Source organism: Eulemur rufifrons, chromosome 16, assembly GCF_041146395.1.
Source record: "Eulemur rufifrons isolate Redbay chromosome 16, OSU_ERuf_1, whole genome shotgun sequence".
Taxonomy (NCBI): domain Eukaryota; kingdom Metazoa; phylum Chordata; class Mammalia; order Primates; family Lemuridae; genus Eulemur; species Eulemur rufifrons.
The window spans coordinates 39,797,603-39,824,600 of record NC_090998.1 but is presented as its reverse complement, the minus strand read 5'-3'; the positions used below and the strand labels follow the sequence as shown (position 1 = coordinate 39,824,600).

The following is a 26,998-nucleotide window of genomic DNA, read 5'->3' as shown; positions in this document are numbered from 1 at the left end:
CCCTTCATATCTCCTCTACATATCAGGTCTTCAGCTGTGTTCTAGGAACACCACATCATATACTATCAAGTTGTAAGTCTGTGCTAAGGATATAAGACAATGACCGACAGGGAAAAAATTTTTTTAATTATGAACTCAATCTATTTGGTGTATTTCAAAGGTGCAATACTTCGTTTATCAGTGAAAGAAGTTAGAAATTAACTCCCCAAAAAATCAGCAAATGGCTAACAAATTTCCTTGAAAGTCACAGTCACATATATAGTGCATCCTAGAAAAGAGGAGGGGCAAGACAGGTTCCACCCACTCTCATGAGTTTCATCAAATACTGGATCTACTCATGTGTGGAGAGACAAGGCAACTTTCAAAAAGGAGTATGTTATTAAATGGGGCATATACTATACTACTTCCTAAGAGCACCAGATGAGGAACCTGTTTTCTAAACTAGATCTAGGAAGTGGAATGTGGAATCAATCCATCCTCCTCCCCTTAAGGGCTATCCACTGGTTAATGAATTTAAAAAACAAGACTAAAAAACAAACCCCACACACACTCTCCCCAAAAACAGAGGAAAAAAACCAAAACACTAAGATGTCCCAGATTACTCTCCAGAGTGGAACCAGGGGAGCAGCTTCAACAATTCGAATTAGTCTGTTACAGAGTCATCACAAGCATATCTTGCTTTAAAAAACAAAAAACAAACATCAAAACAAAAACTACTAATCACTTTTCTGACAATACACAGTTACTCAAAATTAACTAGTATTGGGGGGGGGAAAGGGGGAGCCATGCCTATGGGCCTCATCTCACGTGAGTGCATGTGGGTAAGTGCAGGGCATTGTCATTATTGCAAAAATGAATTTTAATTTTTAATCTTTAGTTTGATTTAAACATTGCTTTTAGTATGATGCCGACACCAGCTGTGCAGAAAGGGCTCTGGAGAGATGTTCATAGCAGCACACACCTGCGGCTCTTCCTCGGTTCTGGAGGCTCCAAGGCAGCCAATATTGCTTCGTCAAATACATTCTTTAGGACTTTCTGGGCCGGGCGCGGTGGCTCACGCCTGTAATCCTAGCACTCTGGGAGGCTGAGGCGGGTGGATCATTTGAGCTCAGGAGTTCGAGACCAGCCTGAGCAAGAGCAAGACCCTGTCTCTACTCAAAATAGAAAGAAATTATATGGACAACCAAAAACATACAGAAAAAATTCGCTGGGCATGGTAGCGCATGCCTGTAGTCCCAGCTACTTGGGAGGCTGAGGCAGGAAGATCTCTTGAGCCCAGAAGTTTGAGGTTGCTGTGAGCTAGGCTGATGCCACGGCACTCTAGCCTGGGCAACAGAGTGAGACCCTGTCTCAAAAAAAAAAAAAATTTGGGGTCCCGAAAAGCAAGGAAGGAGTAGTCTTTGGACAGTGGTGAGTTATTTCAGGCACCCATTTTTCTTTCACATTTTCAAATGAGGATGGAGATACCATTGAAAAACAGACTAGAAGTACATCACTAGAAATACAGTGAATGATATAAAAAAAATATATAGCTATCTTCATGAAGCACAAAATTGAGTGGCAGAAATTAGAGAATAAGCTCAAGTAATTAATAAAAGGAAAATTGTAAAACAAAAAAGCACAAAGGTACAAGAGCATAAGAGGTTACTGCTGTGAGAATGAGGAAAGGCTCTGAGGAGCAAATTGCATTTGAATTAGTTCTTGAAAAATGAAGATTTGAGTACTCGAAGTGTGGGTAGGGTTACCAGCAGGAGCCAAGGCATAGGGTCCAGAAAGCCGAGTGTGTTGAGGAAACAGAATATGGAATTCAACAGGAAGGAGGGGTTTGCATAGTAGAGAGGTGGAAGGTGTGGTGCAAAGAAGGCTGGAACCATGGTGTGGGGAACCTTGAATGTCAGATGAAAACTTTATTCTGTATTTACATATGCTAAGGTGTGTAAAACAGCTTCTACATTCGCATAAGGTAGGTACTCAATGAAGAGAAGCCTACTTCCCCTTCCTTCTCCTTTACTGTGGAAGCAATAGGGAGCCACTGAAAGTTTCTAAGTAGGGAAGAGGAGTGATCAGATTGATCAGAAGGAAGCTGCAGTTGTTAAGAGTGGTGGAGGAAGCAGGAAGGTGGCTGCGGAAACAGAAGGGAACAATTTGTGTAGCATTATTTGATGTGGAGGAGGATGAAAAGTCCATGGTGATTTACAGGTTTGAAGGCCCAAGACTGGGAACATGGGGAAATTATAAGAACCTGCTGGTTTGGGAAGAGAGGAGGGTTGTCTGGACTACACCAATGTTGACTTTCCAGCTGGACGTCCAGGGAGAAAGTCCAACAGGAGCTGTAACTGGGGAGAAAGGCTACAGAGAGTGGCATTTGGGAGTCTTCATCAAAAAGGTGAAATGGTGCCGTGGCTGTGAAGGGAGGTTGCCATCCATGGGGTCCTCCCTGAGGATACAATCGTGAACAGCAGAAAGTGCTGGCCCTCAAGGAGGGATATAGACCAATAACCAGCAAGAGCAATTCAGTGGGATGGTGCTATGGGAAGGGAAGAGCACAGCACAGCGTGTTACAGGACTACATAGAAGATGTTCCTCACCCAGACATTGGGGTCATGGAAGGATTTTTGGAGGAAAGAACATCTAAAGTGAGACCACAGTGGTGAGCAGGCATTAGCCAGGTGAAGGATGGGCAGGGCAAGAATGTTCCAGCATAGCCACAACATGTAAAATGACAGGGAGGCAAGAGAGACACTGGTGCATTTGGGGAGTTAAAAACATATCACTGTGAGGCTGGTATTATAACCATTTCAGAGGAAAAAGTGAAACACAAGGATTTAATAACTTATCTGTTATGGTTTCCCGGATGGCTAGAGCTGGAATTCAGGTCTATTTTCCCCTTAGAGATTGTTCTCTTCATTACTCCATCCTGTCCCATGAATGTCTCTAATGCTCAGTGGGTACACGTGTTATTACATTGAAATTGCAGAGAGATTGTGTAATATTATAAGAGGACTAAGGCTTGAACCTAAGGAATACCTGCATTTACAGAGTAGGAGGAAGAAAAGTAGCAGATGAAGGATGCAGAAAAAGAGCGGTTCAAAGAGAAGTACCCAGAGAGCATAGTATGATGGAAGCCAAAGAAAGAACTGTAAGAGGATCAGCATAACAGGGCAAATATGGAGAAAGTGGCAGAGTTGTTTGGACTGTAGATGGCTAACAATGATCTCTTTTAGCCAATAAGAAAGTAATTTTCAGAGTAGATCAGAAAGGACAGAGAAATAATGAATGGTAAGGAGGTAGAGTGAGTGCAGATCACGTTTTTAGAAACTGTCATTTTGGGTTACTAGAACAAGTAAGAAGCCAAGCCAATGCTGAGACAGAGGCAGGAAGTTTACTGGGTAGTGATCTTGGGATCAACACTGAGGGAAGAGAAGGAGGCAAGGCTGGGCAGAAGTTGAGCTGCGATGCAGAAGGAAGGCCCAGCCAACCTTCAGAGATGTCCCGGGTTGGGCTAGGAGGGATGAGTTTTTACACCCCCACATAGATCGGTCAATGGATGAGGGCTGCCTGGGGAGGGGACATCACCTGACAGCTGAGGGCTGTCTGGCAGCAGCACTCTCAATCCCAATGGCTGGGGTAATAAGCCTTTCATTCTGAAAGGGGTCCTGGGATGAGCGTTCCAGCATTCCCCACAGGACAGTTTACCGGACTGGCAGAGTCAAGAGAGGAATATTTTAAGGATAGACAAGACTCAACTTTCAAAACAGGTACATAAATATAAACAGAAATATCCTAATTATTATTTATTGCCCAACAGCCATAACATATAACAAAAGGAATAATACATTTATGAGATCTCTCCTATATGTCTGGCCTTTGCTATTAGCACCAAGCGTACAAAGATAAGAATTGCCCTACTGAGAAGGTCAAAATTTAGTGGGAGAAGAAAGCACAAAACAACAATCACTGCAAGGGACTGTGCTTATGTTATCTGTGTTTGTATCTGTAGCACCCAGCCCATGCTAGGTACATAGTAGGTTCTCAATACAGTCATGCTTCTCAGTCAGTGGACTGAATATATGCCGCTGGTGGCTTCCTATTTAAATAAAAGGCGCACATGTATATTAATGTCTATACAGAAATGGGCTGGCTGTTGCGACAATGTGGAATTTTAGTGGGTCTCCATTGATAAGATTTTATGAAAGAGATAGAGCTAGATTGGAGTGGAAGTGAATTGTTTTAGGTGTCCAAGATGGAGGCAGTATGGTGTGGGAGTTGAGTGCTGGCTCCTGGGTCTAGCACATTTGTGTTCAAAGCCTGGCTTTGCCCCTAAGTAGCTGTTTGTCCTTAGGCAAATTACTGACCCTCTTAAACCTCAAATTCTAATTTGCAAAATGAAGATAATAATCATTCCTGCCTCGTGAGTTTATTGTGAGGATTAATCCATGTTTGTGGAATGTGAAATGCTGTGTTTGGTACATAAGAAGAATTCAGTTAACATCAGTTCCTCTGAGAAGTGGGCACTCAGAAGACAAAAGTGGCGGGTGTGTGTGTTGGGGGAAACAGGTGACTAAAGGAAACAGTGGGGCTATGGTAGAGTCTAATTGTAAAATCCATTCTTATTTTTAGATTTCCTAAGCTCAAATTAGGCCTTTTCCCTGCAAGACCCCAGTCAGGGGTGATTTTACAGGCGCCTCTATTTTTCCCTGAAGGGGGACCATGTGCCTCCCCCAACCCCAATCTGCAGAGACAGCTTTGCCTTAGGCAGTTTATCTGATGTAGAAGAAGGACAGGAGAGAGGTCAGGTTGTAGAGATAAGATTTTCCTACTGGAGAGAAGCCTGAAGCAAAGAGATCTTCATCGTGAGTCCTGGGCAGAAGATCCCTAGTTCCTTCCTCTGACTCAGTGATTGTTCTGTATAGGACCAGAGCCGCTTGCTGAAAGCCTACCTTGCCTAATTTGAATTCTTTCTATTCTAAGGTGTTATGTTTTTATGGTACTAAGCAGATTTTCCTTAAAACCACTAGAAAACTGCCTGCTACCTTGAAAGCCACAACTGCTTTCTACTCTCCTGTATCTCACCCCACTCCAGTGCCTTGTCTTTTCAGGTTTGCCTTCTAAATCATTTCCCTGAGGCAAATTTTCCCTATTCTTTCAATTCCCCTCCTCCCAGAATGAGAAATTCTGGACTTGCCCTGGTTTTCTTTCTTGCTGTCTCAGGGTTTTTTCCTATCTTTTTCTTTTTCATCAGGCACCGAGACCTGAGTTTGCCTGGCTCTGTTGTCTGCCTGTGGTCCACTCATTGACCAGGCTGATGCCAGCAGTTCCTTCAGATCCCAAGGGATAAACAGGGCGGCATTTTCACTCACATTCTGAGACTCCTCATAATTGCATCAGTGCTGCACGTACCTATGTGGAAAATACATGTGGACTGTCAGGTGTGGCGCTAATTGGTTTCACCTCCTGTCTCAGAGGAGCAGAGTCCTAGTGCACTTGTACCCCTGGTACCAGACCCTGAACCAGCTTCACTCCATGGGGAGCTGTGAAGGGAAGTCTTACTCTGCCCCTTTCATCCACTGGCACTCCCAGGCCCACCACCAGCTCCTGTTCCTGCCAAATGGGACAGAAATGAAATCTTGCAATAAAAGTTTTTGAACGCAACAAATTGTTAATCAATATCTAGGAGTGGCAGATACAGATGCTTCCCTTTTCATGGCAGGTCAAAGATGAAATTTGATTATGCTTTGGTGGGTGTGGTTTGCCTCTTGAAATTCAATTGCCACTCTTTACCAATGCTGTGAAGCTTAGTGCAGCCTAAAGTCCCTGCCCTTATTTATGCGAGGGAGGTGCACCTGTCTTCATTTATAAAGGAGCTGGCATCCGGAAAAATCAAACCAGTTCTGCACCATGGGGAAGAAGCATCTTAAGACGGAGGCAGCTCCACAGTGTGAGCTAAGTAAGTAGCCAGCAGGTATGCAACAGCCCAGGGAAGCTGCCCAGCTGAGCACACCTGGAAGGGTCACAAGAACTCCAGCCATTTTATTTTTAGCAGAAACTTTGTCAAGCCTTTCTGAAACTCCACAGATGCGTTGTAGAGAGATTCTCAGAACTAATTTGTGCATTTTCTTTTCTCTCCAGGAGAAATTCTGTATGGAAACTAACCTGCTCCAGGAAGTAGATGATGCTGGGCCCAGTTTTGTTTTTGTATTTGGTTTGATTCTGGTCTCCGAGCTTGTTTTTACTTTGCACTTTATTGGTATATTTCTCTTTATAGTTCACCTTCCTTTCCTCATATCTTGGACTCTCTTACTAATTAATAAAATATTCTAGCAGTTTTTTACTGAAGAAAGAAGCTCGGTTATCTTTAATGCTGTAAACGGTGGTGGTAGTATGTCTAAGAATTTTTTGGTAGCTTTAAATGGCATTGTAGAAAATGAGGGTGACTTGTCAGACCATTTATTCTCCCCACTTCACCAGTTTGACAGTCAACTTCAAAACGAAAGTCTCGGGCTGGTTGTGAGGTTGAGGCTGGGGATGGGGTGGGATTGCTTTTAGCTAGATAGGGATCAAGTCTCAGGAGAAGGGAGGCTAAGTGGGAATGGAGGAAAACAATGTACAACCGGGGCTTGGGAGTAGCACAGCTGAGGCGGTCGAACTGGCTACACTAGCTAGCCAGTTCCTCCCAGGTGTGGGGTGCTTTTGGTGGGGCAGCAGATACTATGATGTGGCTCTGGGGGCGAGAGGAAATAGTCCTGCCAGGTGGCTATACTTCATAGGGTGGAGCTGTACCTGGTAGAGTTCGGCCTCCAGAAGAAAAGAGCTTGATTGTCAGTACCTGACGTGAGGCCGCGGCGAACTACGGCCGAGTCTTCTCTGCCCTCAGGCCGCCGCCTGGTGGGAGCTTCCAAATCCTTGCGCCCTGTGGGTGGGACTAGGGCAAGGAGCGGCCCTGTGGGATGCAGCTCCGGCCCAGACGCTAGGGACCCGCCCCCACCCCGACCTTTATGTGGGCGGAACCTCGTGTTCGGTCGGTTGGCCAATCGTACGGCGGCGGCAGGGAATCTAGCCAGTAGGAATGTGCGGCTGCCGTCCTGTCGGCCAATCGCAGGGAGGGCAGGGGGTTGGCCAGCTTGGCTCAGGCTTTGCTGTTATGGAGCCGCGGGCGCAGGGGCAGCGTGTCAGGTGGTTGCGGACTTGTTAAGGTGAGGGGCAGGCAAGGTCACGGGTCACGGCACTCACTGTTTCCCGGCAGGCGGGGAGGGGCGCAGGGTGGCTTGATGGCTGGCCTGGGAGGAGCTGCGGGGCTGGTGTGGGGCACCGGCGTTCGGTGCGGGGCTTCAAGGCGAGGTGTGGGCAGCGAGGGCCTGAGGCACGGGGCGCTGGGTCCAGGGGACGGATGAAGCCAGATTATTTGAAGGAAGCCTGAGAGGAGGGCGCCGGAGTGCCGGGTGTGAGGAGCGAACTTCGGTGGTCACTGGGGCCTCACCCCTTCCCCGCTGCGGCCTAGGACAAATGGCCCAACTGGCGCGCTGGACATGATGGCGCGTCGGGACCCACGATCCAGGGTGGGCTGACTTGCTTCAACAGCACTGAAGAGGCCGACGGGCACAGGGCAAGGTCTCTAGCTGCCGCCTTATCACTGGAGCCCTGGGGCCCCGGCTGCTCCCTGAGGCCTCTCGCCCCGACTTAAACCAAAACACTCCTTTAGTCCTGCGGACGCGCATGGATCGGAGCGCCTTCCTTGTGAAGGGCCTCTACAGGCGGCTAGGTAGTGTGTGTAGATTGGTTTTAGGGCTGTTTGTGCAGCTCTCAGGGCCCCTCTGGATTCCAGGGTTCAGGAGAAGGGTATTTCTGGAGGGGCATATTACACATAAGTAGCCTGGATGCCTCTCCAGCTGTTAGGAGTGATATGTCCTTTTTAAAGCCTTTGCTTTTGATATTATGCCTTTGTATTCTTTTTTCCTTTTAGCTTCCTCCAAATTCCCGACCTTATATATCAGACTGTTTCAAAGAGCTTCATTAGGGGAGAAGTTGAGGAACTTGGTCTTGAGTTTCCTGTGTGTAAAATGACGATATTCTCATGTTGTCCATGCTTTCAAAGGGGTCTTATGAAGTTAAAGGCATGTGACATCTCTCTGAAGTGGAAAGCGAAAGCAAAAATTATATGGAAGGAGAGCTCCTAGGGGAGATAGGCTTCTGGAAACTTTTGCTGGCACAATTTTAGTGAATGTTGGTGAAGATAGGAGAAAGCTGTGTTTCCTTTGACTTCTGTGGAGTCTGAAGCATGACCACTTTGCATCACTTCTTGGCTGTGTCAACCTTTGAGCGAGTTACTTCCAAGTTACCCTTTGTTCTTTCGTTCCACGTACTTAAAATGGGGATTGATAATATCAATCTTATAGGATTGTTGGTCAGTATTAGTTAAGACACATAAAGTTTTTAGAACAGTTCCTGGTATGTAGGAGTTTTTGTTATTACATGTGCCTTCTTTCCCCTTAAAGTTTCTAACCTAAAGAATTCTGACCTTATTATTTATTCTTTGCTCAGAATCCCATGACCTGTTGCCAGTGAACTCTTAGGCCTGTGCTTGCTTTCTTTCCTTTCTTTTTTTTTTTTTTTTTTTTTTTTTTGAGAGTCTCACTCTGTTGCCCTGGCTAGAGTGCCGTGGTGTCGGCCTAGCTCACAGCGACCTCAAACTCCTGGGCTCAAGCAATCCTTCTGCCTCAACCTCCCGAGTAGCTGGGACTACAGGCATATGCCACCATGCCCGGCTAATTTTTTCTATATATATATTTTAGTTGTCCATATAATTTCTTTCTATTTTTAGTAGAGACGGTGTCTTGCTCTTGCTCAGGCTGGTCTCGAACTATTGAGCTGAAACAATCCACTCACCTCGGCCTCCCAGAGTGCTAGGATTATAGGCGTGAGCCACTGCACCTGGCCAGGCTTGTGCTTTCCATCCACATCATTACCTTTGATCTGAGGGTATGGTGTAATTTACATGTGACTAGAGGCTTTTTCTGCTTGGTGTTTGTTTTATTAAATAAGGTTGGAAATTATCATTTTACTAAGTCATTTACTGTGATAACCCTGTTGGCTAAATGAAACCTGAGAACTTTGGCTCTTTATTTTTTTCACTGGACTATATTTCATTCACAGTCTTGCTTGTCCTGGGCAGTTTCTTTTGGACCCAATCCCAAAAGGCCATGATTGCAGCATACTTGGTTTCTCATGTTTCCAGAAAGGCTGTGGGACTCAGGAGGGGAATTTCTGGGTAGCCTGGCAGCATTTCTTGTTAAGGAATGGGGAAGGTTCGTATAAAGCTAATCTTACTTTACTGTTAGGAAATCAGCAGTGGTCCTTGGATTCCTCTACAGCGCTACTAAGCAGCTTTGGTTCAGTTTTGACTCACTCAAGTTTAGAGAATGGAATCTACAAAGTAAGATCTTTTCTGTTTGACTTTCAGTGCTAAGAGTTTGGGTGGGTGCTGTTGAATCAAAGACATCTTTTTTCTCTGCCTCCTCACCATGCAGGTAAATACAAATGTCTGCTGACAGATTTATGCCGTTTCTATGGGCTTAAAACCCCCTTTCATATTCTCTTGGTGCTATCTGGGAGACCCCAGTGGAAGACTGTTTTGTCTTCTAATTCTCCCCTTCAAGGAAACTGCTATGTGTACACTTAGCATTATTAAGAACTAATCACAATGAGAAACATTGAGTTAATGAAAAAGAACACTGCTTACTGCAGCAGCTTGCTGGCCAGATTTGGCTGAAGTGCAGATGGTATAAGTTTAGTTATTTAGTTTTAGAATAAGACAGTTTAATCCCTCTTTAGGGTTAAAAGTTGGATGTTGGCTTGGTGAGAATGAAGGACAGTGGTTTGAAATCTATTTGTGCTTGAGTAGGGAATGACACCTTTAAAGGGTTGAGTGTGTTCGCAGCAGAAAGAGAAGGCTGCTGCCCTAATATTGTCATCATTATCATCTCTCTGAGTCTCTGTGATTTGAATAAGATATTTTGGAAAAGAAGGCAGGGGCATTTGAGCAGAGTATAAGGAGTTAGAAGACGTAGAGCACGGCCAGGCAGAGTGGCTCTCACTTGTAGTCCCAGCTACTTGTGTGGGAGGATCATTTGAGGTAAGGAATTTCCCCCATCTTCAAAACAAAAAATATTAATTGGCCTCTGGAAACACAAAGAAGAGCTCTCCCGGGTATCATAGGGAATATTCTGGATAAAGTCATTCAACATATATGTATTAGCACTCTGGGAGGCCGAGGTGGGCGGATCGTTTGAGCTCAGGAGTTCGAGACCAGCCTGAGCAAGAGCGAGACCCCATCTCTACTAAAAATAGAAAGAAATTATATGGACAGCTAAAAATATATATAGAAAAAATTAGCCGGGCATGGTGGTGTATGCCTGTAGTCCCAGCTACTCGGGAGGCTGAGACAGGAGGATCGCTTGAGCTCAGGAGTTTGAGGTTGCTGTGAGCTAGGCTGACGCCACGGCACTCACTCTAGCCTGGGCAACAAAGTGAGACTCTGTCTCAAAAAAAAAAAAAAACATATATGTATTGTAAAGTATATTTTAATGAAATCAGAATGGAATATAAAACAATTGGCCAGGAATGACAAAAATATATTTATTGCATAACTCCTCTTCGTTTTCAATTTAAGGTCAGAGTAATTTATATTTTCTAGTGTAAGGACCAAAGTTTCCACTAAAGACATAGGTAGGGAAATTAGTGTTCTCAGTCTTGTTCTTGTACTGTTGCTGGCAGGTCATTTTGTGTGGGGTTTTTGTTTGTTCTGGTCTCAATCTCTAATAATCTGGTGTCTGTTAAAACTAGGTAACAAGGACCGGGCGCGGTGGCTCACGCCTATAATCCTAGCACTCTGGGAGGCCGAGGTGGGTGGATCGCTTAAGGTCAGGAGTTCGAGACCAGCCTGAGCCAGAGCAAGACCCCGTCTCTACTAAAAAAATAGAAAGAAATTATCTGGCCAACTAAAACATATATAGAAAAAATTAGCCAGGCATGGTGGCACATGGCCTGTAGTCCCAGCTACTCGGGAGACTGAGGCGGTAGGATCCCTTAAGCCCAGGAGTTTGAGGTTGCTGTGAGCTAGGCTGACGCCACGGCACTCACCCTAGCCTGGGCAACAAAGCGAGACTCTGTCTCAAAAAACAAAACAAAACAAAAAAAAAACAAAAAACAACTAGGTAACAAAAGGAGAAGGCTACAAGTTAATTCAAATTTTAACAGGTTCTAAAGAGCAGAAGGAGGCTTGTACGAGGGTGGAGAATCTCGTAGTATGTGTTATCTGTCTATGTATAATCTTTCTTTGCTTTAAGAAAAGAAACTGAGGAAAATAGGTACTTAAAGTACTCTACATGTGGGGGCCAATGTCATTAGAATAAATGAGTGAATATAATTGAATGATAATCATGCTTCATATTTGCCAGAGGAAAGCTTTTTATTAAGCAAGTATGTGGGCAAAACATATTTTCTGAGTCCAGAAGTACCTATAGACTGGACTAATTGGGGATTTTCTTTTTCTTTCTTTTTTTTTGGTGGGGGGACAGGGTCAGTCTCTGTTGCCTAGGCTGGAGGGCAGTGGCTTCATTATAGCTCAAGGTATCCTTGAACTCCCAGGCTCAAGTGATCTTCCTGCCTCAGCTTCCTGAGTAGCTGGGAATACAGGTGCATGCCACCTTGCCCAGCCACTTTTTCTATTTTTTGTAGAGACGGGGTCTTGCTCTTTCTTAAGCCGGCATGGATTTTCTCATTCTAGGATAGAGTGGTCTTTGAAATTGTTGACAGAGTTTGGGATTGTGTTCCAGGATAGCAGTGTCAGGCCAAAAAGCCAGGTTGGACCCCCATAGGGAAGTGCACTGCTGTAAGCTTCTGGTTAGGAGGAATTTCAGAGGACGCTCACTCCATGAGAGCTGGGGGGTACAAAGACCCAAGCTATAGTCATTAGAAGGAAGACGTTAGTGACCCTGACATGTGAGTAGTCAGGAAGGTTTGAAAGCTGATTAAGCCTTGAGAGCCCTGAGCAGACAAAGTCAAGAGTTCTGTTTAATGGATACCAGACCCTTCTAATTCAAAAGTCTACGGTTGATGAATGATATTGTTGTTTAAAAGATCAGTACTTCTTTACAGCCCGGGTCATATTTCTCCCAACTGTTATCATTTTTTGACACCCTGGCAGCTGGTTTCATTATCAGCTGTAAGCTGTACTGTTCCTCCGGACAGCTCTCTCCTCTTCTTGCTCCTTAATATTTTTTTCTTTTTTGTTTATCTTTAGATGGTCTCAATGCTAAGTTTTTCTTTCAACTACAAAACAGACTCAAAAGTCCAGCTCAGGTGAGAAACAGCAAATTTGGTGTTGAGTTGAAATTGTGGTTCTCTGGTAGGCTAAGTAGGATGTATCCAATTTTGGGACCATTACTATGGCTTGCAAAGTTGGTAAAACAAGGAAGAGGCTAAGCTAGTATGGTTGTCCCTTGGTATCTGTGGGAGTTTGGTTCCAGGACCATCCCCCCCATGGATACCAAAATCCTGGGATGCTCAAGTCCCTTATATAAAATGGCATAGTATTAGTATATAGCCTATGCACATCCTCCTGTATACTTCAAATCATCTCTAGATTACTTACAATACTTAGTGTAATGTAAATGCTATGTAAATGATTGTTGTTCTGTATTGTTTAGGGAATAACAGGAAAAAAGGATCTGTGCGTGTTCAGTACAGAGACAACAATCTGTTTTCTTCCCAAATATTTTCAGTACGTGGTTGTTTGAATTCACAGATGCAGAACCCACAGATGTGGAGGGCTGACTGTATGTCAATGGCCATTGTGCTCGGGTCAGAGGGCAGGGGTGGGTAAAAGGGGATGGGAGGTGGGTGAAGGGGAGTGGGGGACTCCCCTGATTCATGTTAAGCCCATTGTATAATGACAGCACTGTTTGTACTTTGTGAACTGGGAGTGTTTGTGTGGTTTCGGTTGAAGACATTCTAATATTACCCACTTGCGTAGAGAAGATTAGAGTTTCGAGGCCGTTTTCATAAGCTGACACTTAATACAGGCACTTTTCATTTTATTTTTTCTATCATGAAGAAAGATAATCAGAGTCTTCAACCTGATTTTTTTCCTATTTATTTTATATCAAATTCATTTTAACAAGAGAAAAATAGGATAAACTTATCCTAATTTAAAAAGTAATTTCAAAATTCACATCCTCAAGAATAACTTGGAAATTCACATGGCTTTTCTAAGCTGTTTCTTTCACCTTACCCCCAATGGGAGCAGATTGAGTTTTGGGACTAATTGGATGGATATCCTTGATAGAAAGACTCAGAAAATGATGGTTCTTCCTGATCTAGAATGGAAACAGAGAGAAAATAGTAATGTCTGATTTAAAAAAAAAGTGGTAACTTTCTTTATTAAAATACATAGGGTTCAGAAAATAATTCGCTGTGTATGAACCACTTGAGTATTTCAGAAAGTTTTCTTGACTCCTAGTCATCCAGATGACAGGAGCTCACCGTCATGAAGAAGGTCTGGTACAACACAAGTGTTAGATTAATAGGACAATAATGGTTTGGTAGGACTATCAAGTACTTTAGCCTTGAAGTAGACCTTTAGGGAAAAGAGAATTTTAGAAGGATCTGGAAATCTTTACATTTTTTTCAGGACAAATGGAATTTAAAAGAAAATTCACATTTCCTTGTTATTCTCTAATAAACACTTGGGTATCACTTTTTAAAGCCTTGATCTGTGTACCTGGCAGTTTCTACTTGGTCACCAGTTTGTCTCTGGCACTGAACAATGTCTGAGGAAAGCATCAAGAGAAAGAGGTGGCTTTGCCGTTTAGCTTTAACCATTCCTGCTGATATTTATTTAATCTGTTACTTCCATGCAAACACTTTTCCGGTTGCCTCTATGAACATTCTTTTCCTATTTAATGCTGTCATTTATTTTATCAAGATAGGGGAGGTGAGGAACAAAATGGGGAAAGAGAGGACTGTTCAAAAACATTTCTTTCTAAAGCCTACAATTAATTTTAGGAAGAGCTTTTTATCTGTGAAACCAATGAAATGATTTTGAGTACCTTTGCTCTCTATAGGGGAATTTTATAAGAAAACAGATTATTTCAAACTCAAACTTTTTCTTTAACCATAGGGAGAAAAAAAATTAAAGTTGTATATGTTTTAATATCCACTATTTCAAACTTTCTTTGGGGCAATTTTTAAAATAGCTTTGGATTATCTAAATTGTCCTACCAGAGTTCTTGTAAATGCTAAGAGAACACTGAATTATTGTTAATCTGTATAGGTATAGATGTTAGGATTTATTGTAGCTACTATGTATTTTGGGGGTAATTTAATTACCATGTAATTTCAAACTTGCAGAAAAGTTGCAAGAATAGTACCAGGGAATAGATGATTTCAAGACAATGTGGTAAGAATAATGACAGTGGTAAGTAGTGGGTGCCTTAGGGGAACATGGAAACGTGGAGGAGGGCCACTTAACCCAAATTACGGAGTCAGGAAATGCTCCCCTGAGAAGGGGCTTCTAATTCTTTGCTTTCAGGTGAAATTGCCAAATCATAATTTTTGGCTATTTGGGCACTAAGACAAACTAGTAGTAAGTTAAGCTTAAGGCAATAAATGCCTGCTAACTAGACAGCTGCAGATCTCTGATTATCCATTGCGGAAGCATTATCAGAGTTCAGCTGACCATCCCTAAAGTTTTCCTGGAGAAGCTGAGTGAATCCATGTGACCTTTCAATTTTTTAAAAAGCAAACAATACATGTACATGGTAAAACTTTTATAAGTGCAAAAGGGATATAGTGTATATTCGGTGAGAGGTTTTCCTTTCACATGACCTTGTTTGTGCTCCCCCACTCCTTCCTTTTCTTAGGGACAGCCATTATTACCAGTTTTTGGTGTGTCCTTTGGAGACAGTCTGTACTTGTCTATGTTCAATCTCTCTCTCTGGGAGAGTTTCTTATCAATACATATAGATCTGCATGGCTGTATGGTATTCTGTCCAATGAACATGTACAGTTTATTCAACCAGTCCCCTACCAGAGGTTATTTCTAGTCTTTTGATACTACAAACAATGCTGTGAGAAATATCCTAATACACATTTTCTTGTGTGAGAGTTTTTTTTTTTTTTAAGGATACATTCTTAGAATTGCTGCATCAAAAGATATTAGACTTTTCAAATTTTAGACAGAAAATAACATTAGCATTTTTATCTTGTAAAACAGTCTTACAGTTTTTGATAATGAATGGGATAAAATAGTTGTATTACATTTAATCATGAATGCCATTTTTTTGTTGTTGATTACCGTTTGATAGGAGGAAACTTACGGGGTTTAAGAGAAGGTGACACTTTATGGTTGGGGGTGAGCTAGAATATCAAAGCAGTATCATAATTATCAAAATGTTGCTGGGTTGTTTCTGGTTATTTGTGTCCTAACTCTGGATCTTTTGCTTACTGTAATTAAATGACTGAAACAACGTGGTGGTACAGTCCTAGAGAGCAAAACTGTCTTAATATTAACTTACTGCTTCCATATGGGTCATAAATTTTCATGGCAACTTGATACTGTGCACCACATCAAGCATAACTGACTCTTTCTATTCCCTGCCCTAGTTACATTCTGTAGGCACTACAAACAATGGAGCTTATAGTGTGTTGATCAAAAAATTTGATGAGAAGGTTGGAATCTCGAATTCACTTTCTTTCTTGGAATAATTCATTTTTGAGATTTCAGAAAGAAGACCGAAGTTTACATTGTATTTGATTGGCTCTGTGTGTACTTGATATAGGAATGATCACTTAGGGTACCACAAATATTTAAAATTTTATCATGCAATAGTTTTGTCTAAAATGATTTGCACCCTACAGGCTCGGGGAAAAGTACACTACTACCTTAATTGTTAGCTTTTAAAATACAACTTCAAAAAAGCCTATTTTGAACCGAAATCTTCCTCAATTGTATTACATACTTCTGTGCCTTCTTAAATAGGATATCCCACCATCATTACCAAAGCAATCCAATTCAATTAGTTCATGATGATCAGGGCCACAAATGAGAATTGAGTTATTGTGAAAATAATGTTCTCAGAACTGATTGAAGTAAGGAAGGGCTCTTTGCCTCACACCAAATAGCCCAAGACTATTTAATTAATTAGCTTCTTGAGTTCTTCTGATTCCTCACTGTGCCAAGTTTCTCTTCCTGTAAGAGCTATGGTGCCGTCAACCTAAAATAATCAAAGGGTCAGAATGTAGTTAGAGTATATTCAAGTGCAGAGTTTGAGGATGGGCTGTTCTGGAAGCACAGATCCAAAAGAATGGAAATCAGTGTTCCAAAGTATAGAATTTTGGGATCACTTACATAGACAAAGATAGGGAAGTTTATTATAATACTTGACATTAGTGACTCCAGAGAGGAAAGATTGTGTTTTCCAAATTAGGAGGTGGTGGTATATTATATACGTCACAATACAGATATAAACCTAAAAACCCCTTTCAGATCTGAATTGTGTAATTCAAAAGATAGGTATATAATATATTGGTAGATAAAGAGATTTACCCAAAAAAGGAAGTAGGGGGTTGATCAGATAGGAGCAACATAAGGGACAAGAGTGGAAAAAAGACTAGATTTAAGCAGGGAAAGGTGGTTAAGAGAGGCTTCATCACTTTTTCAGGAGGATAGTTATTCGGATTTAATGGGAGGGGGGATGAATAAATACTACCTTGTCCTTCCCCTTCTAAATTTGGAAAGAACTGGTAAGTAGTTTCCATAAGAAGTAGATAGAAATGTTAAAAATTGGCCTTATTGGTAAGGCTGACTGGAGAATATGCCATGAATCTGTGGCCAAATGGGCTTGCTAATATGTCCCCCTCCCCCCAATTAAATTTAGCAGACGTTGGACATCTGAGAACCCCACCCTCACCCTGACCCCCTGCAAGTTACTTGTTGTAGGACCTAGAGAAGTGCTGGCATCCCACAGACCTAATCCTCGTGGTGCTTTGGCTCCCCTTGAGATCCCAGGAGGGGCTGGGTCATGCATGGGTGATTAGTTTCTTTTCCTGCTTGTCAGAGGGTTGGAGAATGAGGACTGGAACATTGTAAATGAAGTCTTTCCTTAGGAAAATTTGAGGCTGCGAAGTAGTGGCACTCCATTACCAGTATGCTGGTATGGTGCTTTTCCCCACCCTTTCCAAAAGGTTGGTCCATGGGCTTAAATTCTTAGAGCAAAGACAGTTATAGATCTCTGTCCTTAAAATCTTGTAAAATTTGAGGAAAACAGTCTGGTTTCAGACATTTGGGGTAATCTGAAGGCAAAGGCAGAGATTGGGTAGTTGCCTAGCAGCCTCTCTGTGGACGCTTACCAAAAAGTATTTGCCTGTCCCACTATAATACCTTGCTTCAATTTGGGTTTGAAGTCTTGCCAATAAAAATGTGACTAAGACTTTTCTGTTTTTGTTAAATATCTCTTAATCATATTCTGAAAACTAATTATTTTCAAGGTTATCTAATTCAGTAGAAGAATTATTCTTTTCACATAGTAAGGGTTCAGTCATACAGAGTAACAAAATGCTGGTTCTGAACTTGTTAGTATGTTCTTGCTAATTCTCCCTCCCTTTTCTCCTTTCCAGAATCCTATTCGAAGAACTCGGACACTCAGGTATCCAACATGGTGTTGGGTCCTGAACAGAAGATGTCAGATGGTAATTTGCAGCTTTGTGTTGTCTAATTTTTATTTGGAATTAGGCTTATGTCAGAACCAGAAATGTACAGTATTTTGCCTCTCGTCATCTATTCCAATAACTGTATTCAGCAGTCACCGTCTTGTGACTTAGAGTATAAACGAGAATGGATATGTAACCACAGAGACCTGCCTTCATACCTTCTTTCCAATTGTGAGTTGAGCTAAGATTAGCTACAAGTTTGGTTTCTATAGAAGTAATCTTGCAAAGGCAGTAGTATTCCCAGACCTGGCATGATAACCTCTGGAGTGCTTTGGCTGCTGGTGGCACTTCCTGGTGGTTCAGGTGTGTGTGGAGCAGTAAAATATCAGGCGGATGCCTTATACCTGCATTTGACTGGAGCTTCTTGAGGGTTTTGACTATGTCTTCCTAAATCTGAGCTTCCCCTTAGGAATTTCTGTTCCTATTCTGTAAATTTCCTCATCAATTCAGGGCCACTTAATTAAGGTGATGTGGGTCTGTTCCCTATAGAAAGAAAGCCCTTGCTTTTCTAACGGGAGGCTATAAGGATTTATTAGAAATACAGAGATTAGGACATTGTGATGCAAAATAGCCATTTGATGGCTGCAGGAAACTGGGCTTTATATATTTCTGGTGGATTATCCCTTTTCTCCCAGACCTTCCCCCTCCCTGCATTTAAGATTAGCTACAAATGCAGAACTTGGGGAAACACTGATGTCAGTCTGAGATGAGCCCCGGTATCACAAGGGTGCTGGCAGCCCGTGACCAGCAGCCACTTCACTGCAAGGCGCAGTCAGGGTGCAAAGGGTTCCTGCTTGGTGGTTTCCCTGCAGCTTCAGATTAGCCTGAACTGTGGCAGGATTTTGCAACTTCCACATTTTTTGAGAAGCCTGACGGGGGTATAATGTCCAAGGATGATTCTTTGAGTACATCCCACCAAATAATGGGGGTGGGGTGTGCATTCCACTGGATGGACCTAGTTCTTTTCTTTTAAAAGTTAGGATTTTGGGTTACCAGTGGGGCTGGTGTGGGAATGTTATATTTTGAGCCCTAGATATCATTGTTTTTAGAGGAAAATGGAATGGTTCTAAAAATTACCAAGTAAGAATACAAATGAGGAAGTAGGAAAACCAATGTGAAATTAGTGTTAAAACTGATCTAGAGCTGAGTGAATGGAGGAGAGGGGTGAGAGGGAACTTTATTCGTGTAGGCTTTTTTGTAATTCTTGACATGTGAATGCATTACCAAAAAATATATTTAAAAATATAGATAAGACTGGGTCCAGTGGCTCATGACTGTAATGCTAGGAGGCCAGGTGGGAGGATCGCTTGAGGCCAGAAGTTTGAGACCAGCCTGAGCAACATAGCGAGACTCTGTCTCTACAAAAAAAATTTATTTTTAATTAGCTGGTCATGGTGGTGCATGCCTATAGTCTCAGCCACTTGGAAGGCTGGGGCAGGAGGATTACTTGAACCCAGGAGTTTGAGGTTGCAGTGAGCTATCATGATGCCACTACACTCTAGCCTGGGAGACAAAGCGAGACCCTGTCTCAAAAAAGAGAAACAAAACAACAAAAGATAAAAATAAACTATTAAAAATAAATTGAGTTAGAGTCAGATTGGTCTCTTATGCATTTAGGTATTAAAAAGATTTAATTTCAGTATATTAAGGATGAGTTGTTAGTATGTCATTCTTATTAATTTCTTCTCAAATGTTTTATTCAGAGAATGCTTCTGGAGACCATGGGGACACTGCCAGTCTTGGAGCCTTCAACCCTGCCTACAGTAACTCCTCTCTTCCACAGTCTACCGAGCACTCAGAGGAGCCCTTTGACACCTACTTTAATGAGAAGATTGCCATTCCTGAGGAGGAGGTTAGTAAAGAGTCCTTAGCAGTGAATGCTATTGTTTGGGAAAGCCTATAAGTGAAAGATCTGCTGGATGACTGAAACTCCATAACCTCAGGTCTAATTTTGGCAGACATTGTCCTGTAATCAAATTAAATCGAAACTGTTAAGGAAAATGAAGGCCTTGAAAATAGTTGCCAGGTGGCAGTAGTGAGCATTTTTTGATCAGGAAAATATGAATTTTGTGTTTCTTTTTTTTTGTGTGTGTGTAGATATATATATATTTATTTATTTCAGGAAATTATGGGGGCGCAAACATTTGGTTACACGTTATGACTCTGCCACATCCCAACCATGATTTGAGATGTGCCCTTTCCCCCCGCTACAATGCCCACCGCATCCATTAGTTGTGAGTTTACCCACCTCCAACCCTCCTACCCCCAAAGAATATTACTACTGTGTGAGCACCTTAGTGTTAATCAGTCAGTGCCAGTTTGATGGCGAGTACATGTGGTGCCTATTCTTCCATTCGTGTGATACCTCACTTCGGAGGATGGGCTCAAGCTCTATCCAGGAAAATATAAGAGGTGCTGTGTTTTAGTTTCTTTTTTTTTTAATGGTGCCTCTTGTCCCGTTTGGGTAGTGGTTGGGCACAGAGCTACTGATATTGTTACTCTGGTTTTAGAATGAGAGGCTGATGGAAAGAGCAGGTAAGGGACTGGCTCTGACTTGGACAGAAAAGTGGCCAGCTTATTGATAAAAGGTACATAGGACTGAAGTGAACTTGGGCACACACAGCATCCAATATGCTAAATCCTTTGTTCTTGTGAAGCTGATATTGTTGCTTCATATGTGATAACATATAAGTTAGATCGTCAGTTTCGAAGTGATATTTAGTTTAATCTCTTTTCCTTTTTTGTTCAGTACTCTTGTTTTAGCTTTCGTAAACTCTGGGCTTTCACGGGACCAGGCTTTCTTATGAGCATCGCTTACCTGGATCCAGGAAACATTGAATCCGATTTGCAGTCTGGAGCAGTGGCTGGATTTAAGGTAAACATCTAGTCCTACCGCTGTCCTTATAAACATACAATATACCCTCACATCCGTGTTGGATAGCAGCCTCAGGGGCTACATGCAGATGCTTCATTGGCTGTGACACTGAGGTGTAAAGTACTCCCCATATGGTCTTTTATTTTATTTTATCCACATAGTTTCCTTGAACAAAGGAGAAACTGCAAGTGGGAGAAACTGAGGCTCAGAAAGGTACAAGGTGACCTAGGAGGTCATGTGCAAAACCTGATATAGAACTCAGACCATTTGATTCCTGACCTGGGCTTTTCCGTCAATATAATGTTTCCTATTCACGTGGCCAAACAAACCAAAACCCCAGGTGTCTAATAAGTGTAATGGGGGGATTTTGTTCTTCTTAGTTGCTCTGGGTCCTGCTGTTGGCCACCATTGTGGGGCTGCTGCTCCAGCGACTTGCGGCTAGACTGGGAGTGGTCACTGGGCTGCATCTTGCTGAAGTGTGTCACCGTCAGTATCCCAAGGTGAGCAACGTACTGTCCTGTCTGTCTCTCACCCATATCATAGGAATCTGTGTCTGGCCTATGTGCTGGCCCCACTATATACTGAGACAGTGGAGGACTGGGGGCTTGTCGCCCTGAAGAATGGGAGACCCAAGGGAAATTCTATAATTCTTACTACCGAGCAATGTGTTTTCCCTTGTTTAAAATCAAACTTGAGATTCACTTTTTCCCCAGAACGTTTACGTAGAAAAATTGTGTTCGAGTAAATGTTTCCATTCACTCTACCTCCTGGGCATCTAGCAGTGCCCAGCCCGTGGGGGAGGGGGGTACTCTGTCCAAGCACTTTATTCATACCTCTATGTTGCTTCATCAGTTTACATTATGTATGTATCTCTTCTTTTTTGTTTGACTTTGCCATCACTTTGAAAAAGGTAAATTTTTTTCCTTTTCTCACAAAGTATATGTGGCAGGATGTTTGGATTTGGTAATAATTATTTTTCGATTTATCCTCACCGTGGGGATTACACTATCCTCTGTAACTTGCTTCTGGACATTATGGGACTTTTTTACTGTCACCTAAGACAGGAATGAGCCCTACATCTGGAAGACATTTTTAACTGACCTTCGTCTTTAGATAAGATACTGATCTGCCTCTTGTTTGTCCTCAATATTTAATCTCCTTTTCTGGCTATGAGCAAAAGATATCTTTATCTGCTTTTCAAAAAAACTTTGGTAATTTGTAATTTCCACTAGCTTCTCTTTCTTCATGCATGTTAATAATTGTTTTGTTGTGACAAGATATTTTTTGGACAGTAGGTATCTGGGGGTGTTTTTTCTGGCTTCAGTGAGCCAGCATAATCTGTCTTTCATCTGGATTGTTTGGCCTTATTAGTTTCCTACTTTGTTATATGCCACCCATTTCCAACCATTTCACCCTGAGTCCTTTTGCATATCTGTTCTTTCTCACTTGCTTGTGTATTATTATTACATTAAAAATGACCCCAGCCTTTTCATGTTTGTTTTGTCTTCTCAGCTATGGTCAGCATAGATGTTTTGTCCTGCAGTCAGTTCCTAGTCTTTCTTGATCCCTATTTTAGCCTCCTTCTTCTCCCCCAAATCTTTGAGGATTGTTTTTAGGCAGGAAACTAAGTAGAAATTGATGAATGGAAGTCCCATTCATTTCTTGAGTGGAAAGGAAAGAGGAAAAGGTAAGATCAGTTGGCACCCTGACCTTGGTTCACAGACTCTGCCGTGTGGAAGCCACTTTCCTTCTCCAGCTGGGAGCCACAGTGCAGTGATGGGCTGAGTAGAGGCAAGTTCTGATACTTCATCTCTAGTCTAGAGACTTATAAAGGACAATTTATGGGTCAATGCTAAAATATCAATTCCATCATAACAGGGTATGTTCCTGGAAATGATTGATCAGAGCCATGTCTTGCCGGGCTCAGTGACTCACACCTGTAATGCCAGTGCTATGGGAGGCCCAGAAGGATGATTGCTGGAGGCCCCGAGTTTGAGACCAGCTTGGCCAACATAGCAAGACCCTGTCTCTACATGAAAAATTTTAAAAATTAGCAGGTTGTGGTGGTGCTTGCCTGTACTCCTAGCTATTTGGGAGGCTGAGGTAATAGGATGGCTTGAGCCCAGAGTTTGCGGATGCAGTGAGCTATAATTATTCCACTGTACTCCAGCCTAGGCAATAGACTGATACAGACTGAGACCTTGTGTCTGAAAAAAAATAAAAAAAAACCATGTCTTTCTACTGTTTGGTGTTTAGGTCCCACGAATCATCCTGTGGCTGATGGTGGAGTTGGCTATTATTGGCTCAGATATGCAAGAAGTCATTGGCTCAGCCATTGCCATCAATCTTCTGTCTTTAGGAAGGTAAGGGGGTTTTCCTCTAGAAAGTAATCCGTGTTTCAGTGGGTTTCAAAGCAAAGCTGAAAACAAAAACCCAACTCATTTTTAATTTTCAAGATTCAACTCAATTGTTATTTCTTCTGTGGAAGCTTTCTGGAGCTACCTTCATCTCTCTCAGAACATGTAGGCTCTACATCTTTCATTCCCCTGGTGTGTTATACATACCTCTCTTATAGAGTGTGCGGTACTTTATATTATAATTATTTATTTGTTTCTTAGTGTATCCCATTAGATAGTGAACTCCTTGAGGGTAACACCTATACTTTTCAGCTTTGTATCCTAAATATCTGACATAGTAGACAATCAAAGTTTGAATGAATGTAATCAAGTTGGTGCTGTTATCTTAAACTACCCAAGGTCTGGCTTTCTACCACTGTCCCTTCTCCCCTAAGTCCTGGCTTTTCAAAGTCTTCTGTATCTAGAGAGCTGGTAGGAAGAAAGTGTTTTTCAGTGTTTCCTTTCTTTTCATTGCTGTCCATTTCTTGTCTCTGACCTAGGGTTCCTCTGTGGGGTGGAGTCCTCATCACCATTGCAGATACCTTTGTGTTTCTCTTTTTGGACAAATATGGTAAGGAGAGTGGGAATGGTGGGGTCAAAGGAGCTGCTTTATCTCATGTGGCTGATGGGGAAGTCTGCCTTCTGTGAGCTGACTGCTGCATTGTCTCCTTTAGGCTTGCGGAAGCTAGAAGCATTTTTTGGCTTTCTCATCACTGTTATGGCCCTCACATTTGGATATGAGGCAAGTGTTATAGGCTATATTCATTAGCTTTATAAGATGTGATGGGTATTTTTTTTTTTTAGCCATTCATTATAAAAGACAGTAATTATGCCAGGATGGTTTAATTGTATCACATTTATCAACAAAAAGCCAATTCAATCCTGGGCCAATTTTGTGGAAATATGATTTATACCAAAGATTAGTGTGCAGAAAGGCCTGTAGGTATTACTAAGTTAAAAATGACTAGACTTCCTAGGGCTTTCCAGACTAGACTTCCTAGTCCCACGTTGGCCATCTTAACAATAGAACAACTTGGAGAGGTTTAGGGAAGGAGTTGCAGGGTGCTTCTTGGCTATTACCTAGAGGAATTCTGTTTTTGCTCATCCTGATTTATATTAATTGGAGCTTGAACTTTCCCTGTGTAAAAAGAGTTAATGAACTATAGGGGATATACTGGATATCTCATGGTTTGTATCCCAACCCAGGAACCCCTAAGAATCAGTACCATTATTTGCAGTATTAGCACTTTCTATGTCCAGTTGTTATAACTGATTTCTGCTTATCGGCCTGGATGAACTTTTAAAAACATCTAATCTATGAGTAGATTATGCATCTCGTCCAAAGGCTTCCAAGAGAAATGCTAAGCCAGGGAAAAGTATGTATGAGAAGTATTTATGATTGAGACTGAGTACACACTAGTGGAAACATCAAGTGATTTTTAGATGAACATAGGTGAACAGAAGCAGGATAAGTAGAGATAAGCGAGAATTGTTTCTGTGTCTTGGGTCTGTCTCACAGGAATTGCTGTGAAGCTAATAGCAGTAATCTCCTTAGCCATTTCATTTCTTTTGAATATCAATTACATTCTATACGCATCTATTTTGTGTATCTAAAATATGATATAAAATATCTCAATACTCCAGTCCTAGATTCTTTGATACCCGGTAGGAAGTCCCTTATGTTGTTTGGTTCTTTGATGATTCTGTATTCCTCATTATCGTAGGTAGTTGCAGAAGAAGAGGAGGTAAGGCATAAAGGATGCTGAGTGTTCTCTAGTACTATGTTACTCCCCTAGTCTCATGTCCAGGGAAGGCTAATGGTTATTCTGTTGGCACGTAGTATGTTACAGTGAAACCCAGCCAGAGCCAGGTACTGAAGGGCATGTTCGTGCCATCCTGTTCAGGCTGTCAGACCCCACAGATCCAGCAGGCTGTGGGCATCGTGGGAGCTGTCATCATGCCACACAACATGTACCTGCATTCTGCCTTAGTCAAGGTGAGCAAGGCCCTTATCTCAGTGGCCTATATAGTTGATGGGATCTTTTTCTTTTTCTTTTTTTTTTTTCTCCCTCCCATACTTTATAACATTGCTTTATTTACTTCATTTATCTATAAGCTATAATCACCAATTACATTGTTACTATTTTTATTTGTAACACATTATTATCTGTTAAATCAGTTAAAATAAGGAAAATGAAAGATTTTACTTTACCTTCATTTATTCCTTCTCTAGTCATATTCCTTTCATTTTGTAGACCTGAGTTTCTGATTTATATCATTTTTCTTCAGGGGATCTTTTTCTTTAACTGCAAGTGACACAGCGTTAGTTTATAACTATCAGAGCCCTGAAGGAACAAGTTATTTTCCAAACCTGGACATTTATAATCTCTACCTGCTTGAACTTGGACTCTTGTTTTTATGGCCAAATTGACCAGAGATTACTGGCCCCACAGAGAAGGTGGGACTAAAGTTCTTCATAAAAGGTCTGAAGGCACACCGAGCCTCTTGTGTTTAAATTTCAAAAGCACGAGTGGCCTTGTGGAAGTCAGGAGTACAGGAGTCCAACTAGGATTTTACTAGTAAGTCTTACATAATAATTTGCTGGGAGATTTCAGAAGCCTTTAAAATTAGGATCATACACCCGTAGGACTGAAATAAGGTGTTTGTAGGTCAGTGGTCCTTCCAGCCACAATAACTGAGAACTCTGCAGTCACTTAGTCACTGTTCTCTATTTGGGGGTGTGCAATGCCATCAAAGAGCATGAAGTTCTTAATTACTCCGTGAACTAGGATGTAGGTGAGTGTTGGATCTCTCACATTTCATCTGGTGAATTATTTACCCTCCGAATCTCTCAGTTGACTCCAACTCCTGAAATGCTACAAGGAAATTTGCTCCAACAGGTCAAAAAGTAACTACTGCTGTTATCTCTCTAGTCTAGACAGGTAAACCGGAATAATAAACAGGAAGTTCGAGAAGCCAATAAGTACTTTTTCATTGAATCCTGCATTGCTCTCTTTGTTTCCTTCATCATCAACGTCTTTGTTGTCTCAGTCTTTGCTGAAGCATTTTTTGAGAAAACCAACGAGCAGGTGGTGAGTAACCAGGGTCATGGGTGGTAATGAATGTGAGGGTAAAGTGGAGACTGGAACATGGTAGGAAAATGCAATGACACGGAGCCGGGGGGAAATAGATCTCTAGCCTCCCTGCTGTCCTCTAAAGTCACTGTGTACCAGTCAGACTGTTCAATCTTGGAGCTGATCAAATCTAGGCCCATCTTTCTCAGCTTTTGATAGGGAGGAGTCAACAAATAGAAAACAGAAACTGGGACTAAGACAGAATTTGTTTTGTTTTTTATAGAGGCAGAGTCTTGTTCTGTCATCCAGGAATGGAGTGCAGTGGCATCATCATAGCTCACTGTAACCTCAAACTCCTGGGCTCAGGTGATCCTCTTGCCTCAGCCTCCCAAGTAGCTGGGACCATAGACATGTGCCACCCATACCGAGCTAATTATTTTAAGTTAATTTTTCTAGAGAAAGGGTCTTGCTCTGTTGCCCACGCTGGTCTGAAACTCCTGGCCTCAAGTAGTCCTCCTGCCTTACCCTCCCAAAGTGCTGGGATTACAGGCAAGAGCCATCACACCTGGGCTGTTTTGTCATTTTGATTTCTGTATCCTCTGTTTTTTGTTTTTTTTTTTTTAGAGGGGGTAAGTGAGGTTCAATTTCCCTTTTTTTTTTTATTGAGACAGAGTCTCCCTCTTTCGCCCTGGGTAGAGTGCAGTGGTGTCATCCTTGCTCACTACAACCTCAAACTCCTGGGCTCAAGGGATCCTTCTGCCTCGATCTCCTGAGTAACTGGGATTATAAGTACACACCATGATAACTGGCTAATTTTTCTATTTTTAGTAGAGACAAAGTCTCAACTCTTGCTCAGACTGGTTTCAAACTCCTGAGCTCAAACAGTC

The 26,998-nt window shown here is 42.1% G+C and overlaps 1 protein-coding gene across 10 annotated transcripts in view; it reads left to right on the top strand.

Moving 5' to 3' along the window:
- The window catches only part of SLC11A2 (solute carrier family 11 member 2), a 43,261-nt gene that overhangs the window by 3,521 nt on the left and 12,742 nt on the right, over positions 1–26,998 (top strand). For 2 of the 10 annotated variants that reach the window (XM_069490771.1, XM_069490777.1), the window contains exons 1-10: positions 7,155–7,193; positions 17,674–17,745; positions 19,470–19,618; positions 20,516–20,641; positions 21,022–21,141; positions 22,898–23,004; positions 23,538–23,608; positions 23,712–23,779; positions 24,878–25,033; positions 25,971–26,129. In XM_069490771.1, the coding sequence (XP_069346872.1) occupies positions 17,712–17,745; positions 19,470–19,618; positions 20,516–20,641; positions 21,022–21,141; positions 22,898–23,004; positions 23,538–23,608; positions 23,712–23,779; positions 24,878–25,033; positions 25,971–26,129 (990 nt within the window). In that variant the 5' untranslated portion in view covers positions 7,155–7,193; positions 17,674–17,711. Of the gene's footprint in view, positions 1–5,922; positions 5,948–7,140; positions 7,194–7,225; positions 7,609–9,098; positions 9,525–12,298; positions 12,358–17,673; positions 17,746–19,469; positions 19,619–20,515; positions 20,642–21,021; positions 21,142–22,897; positions 23,005–23,537; positions 23,609–23,711; positions 23,780–24,877; positions 25,034–25,970; positions 26,130–26,998 lie in introns of those variants that run through there. The other 8 variants (XM_069490774.1, XM_069490776.1, XR_011235732.1 and 5 more) reach the window with 8 other exon arrangements.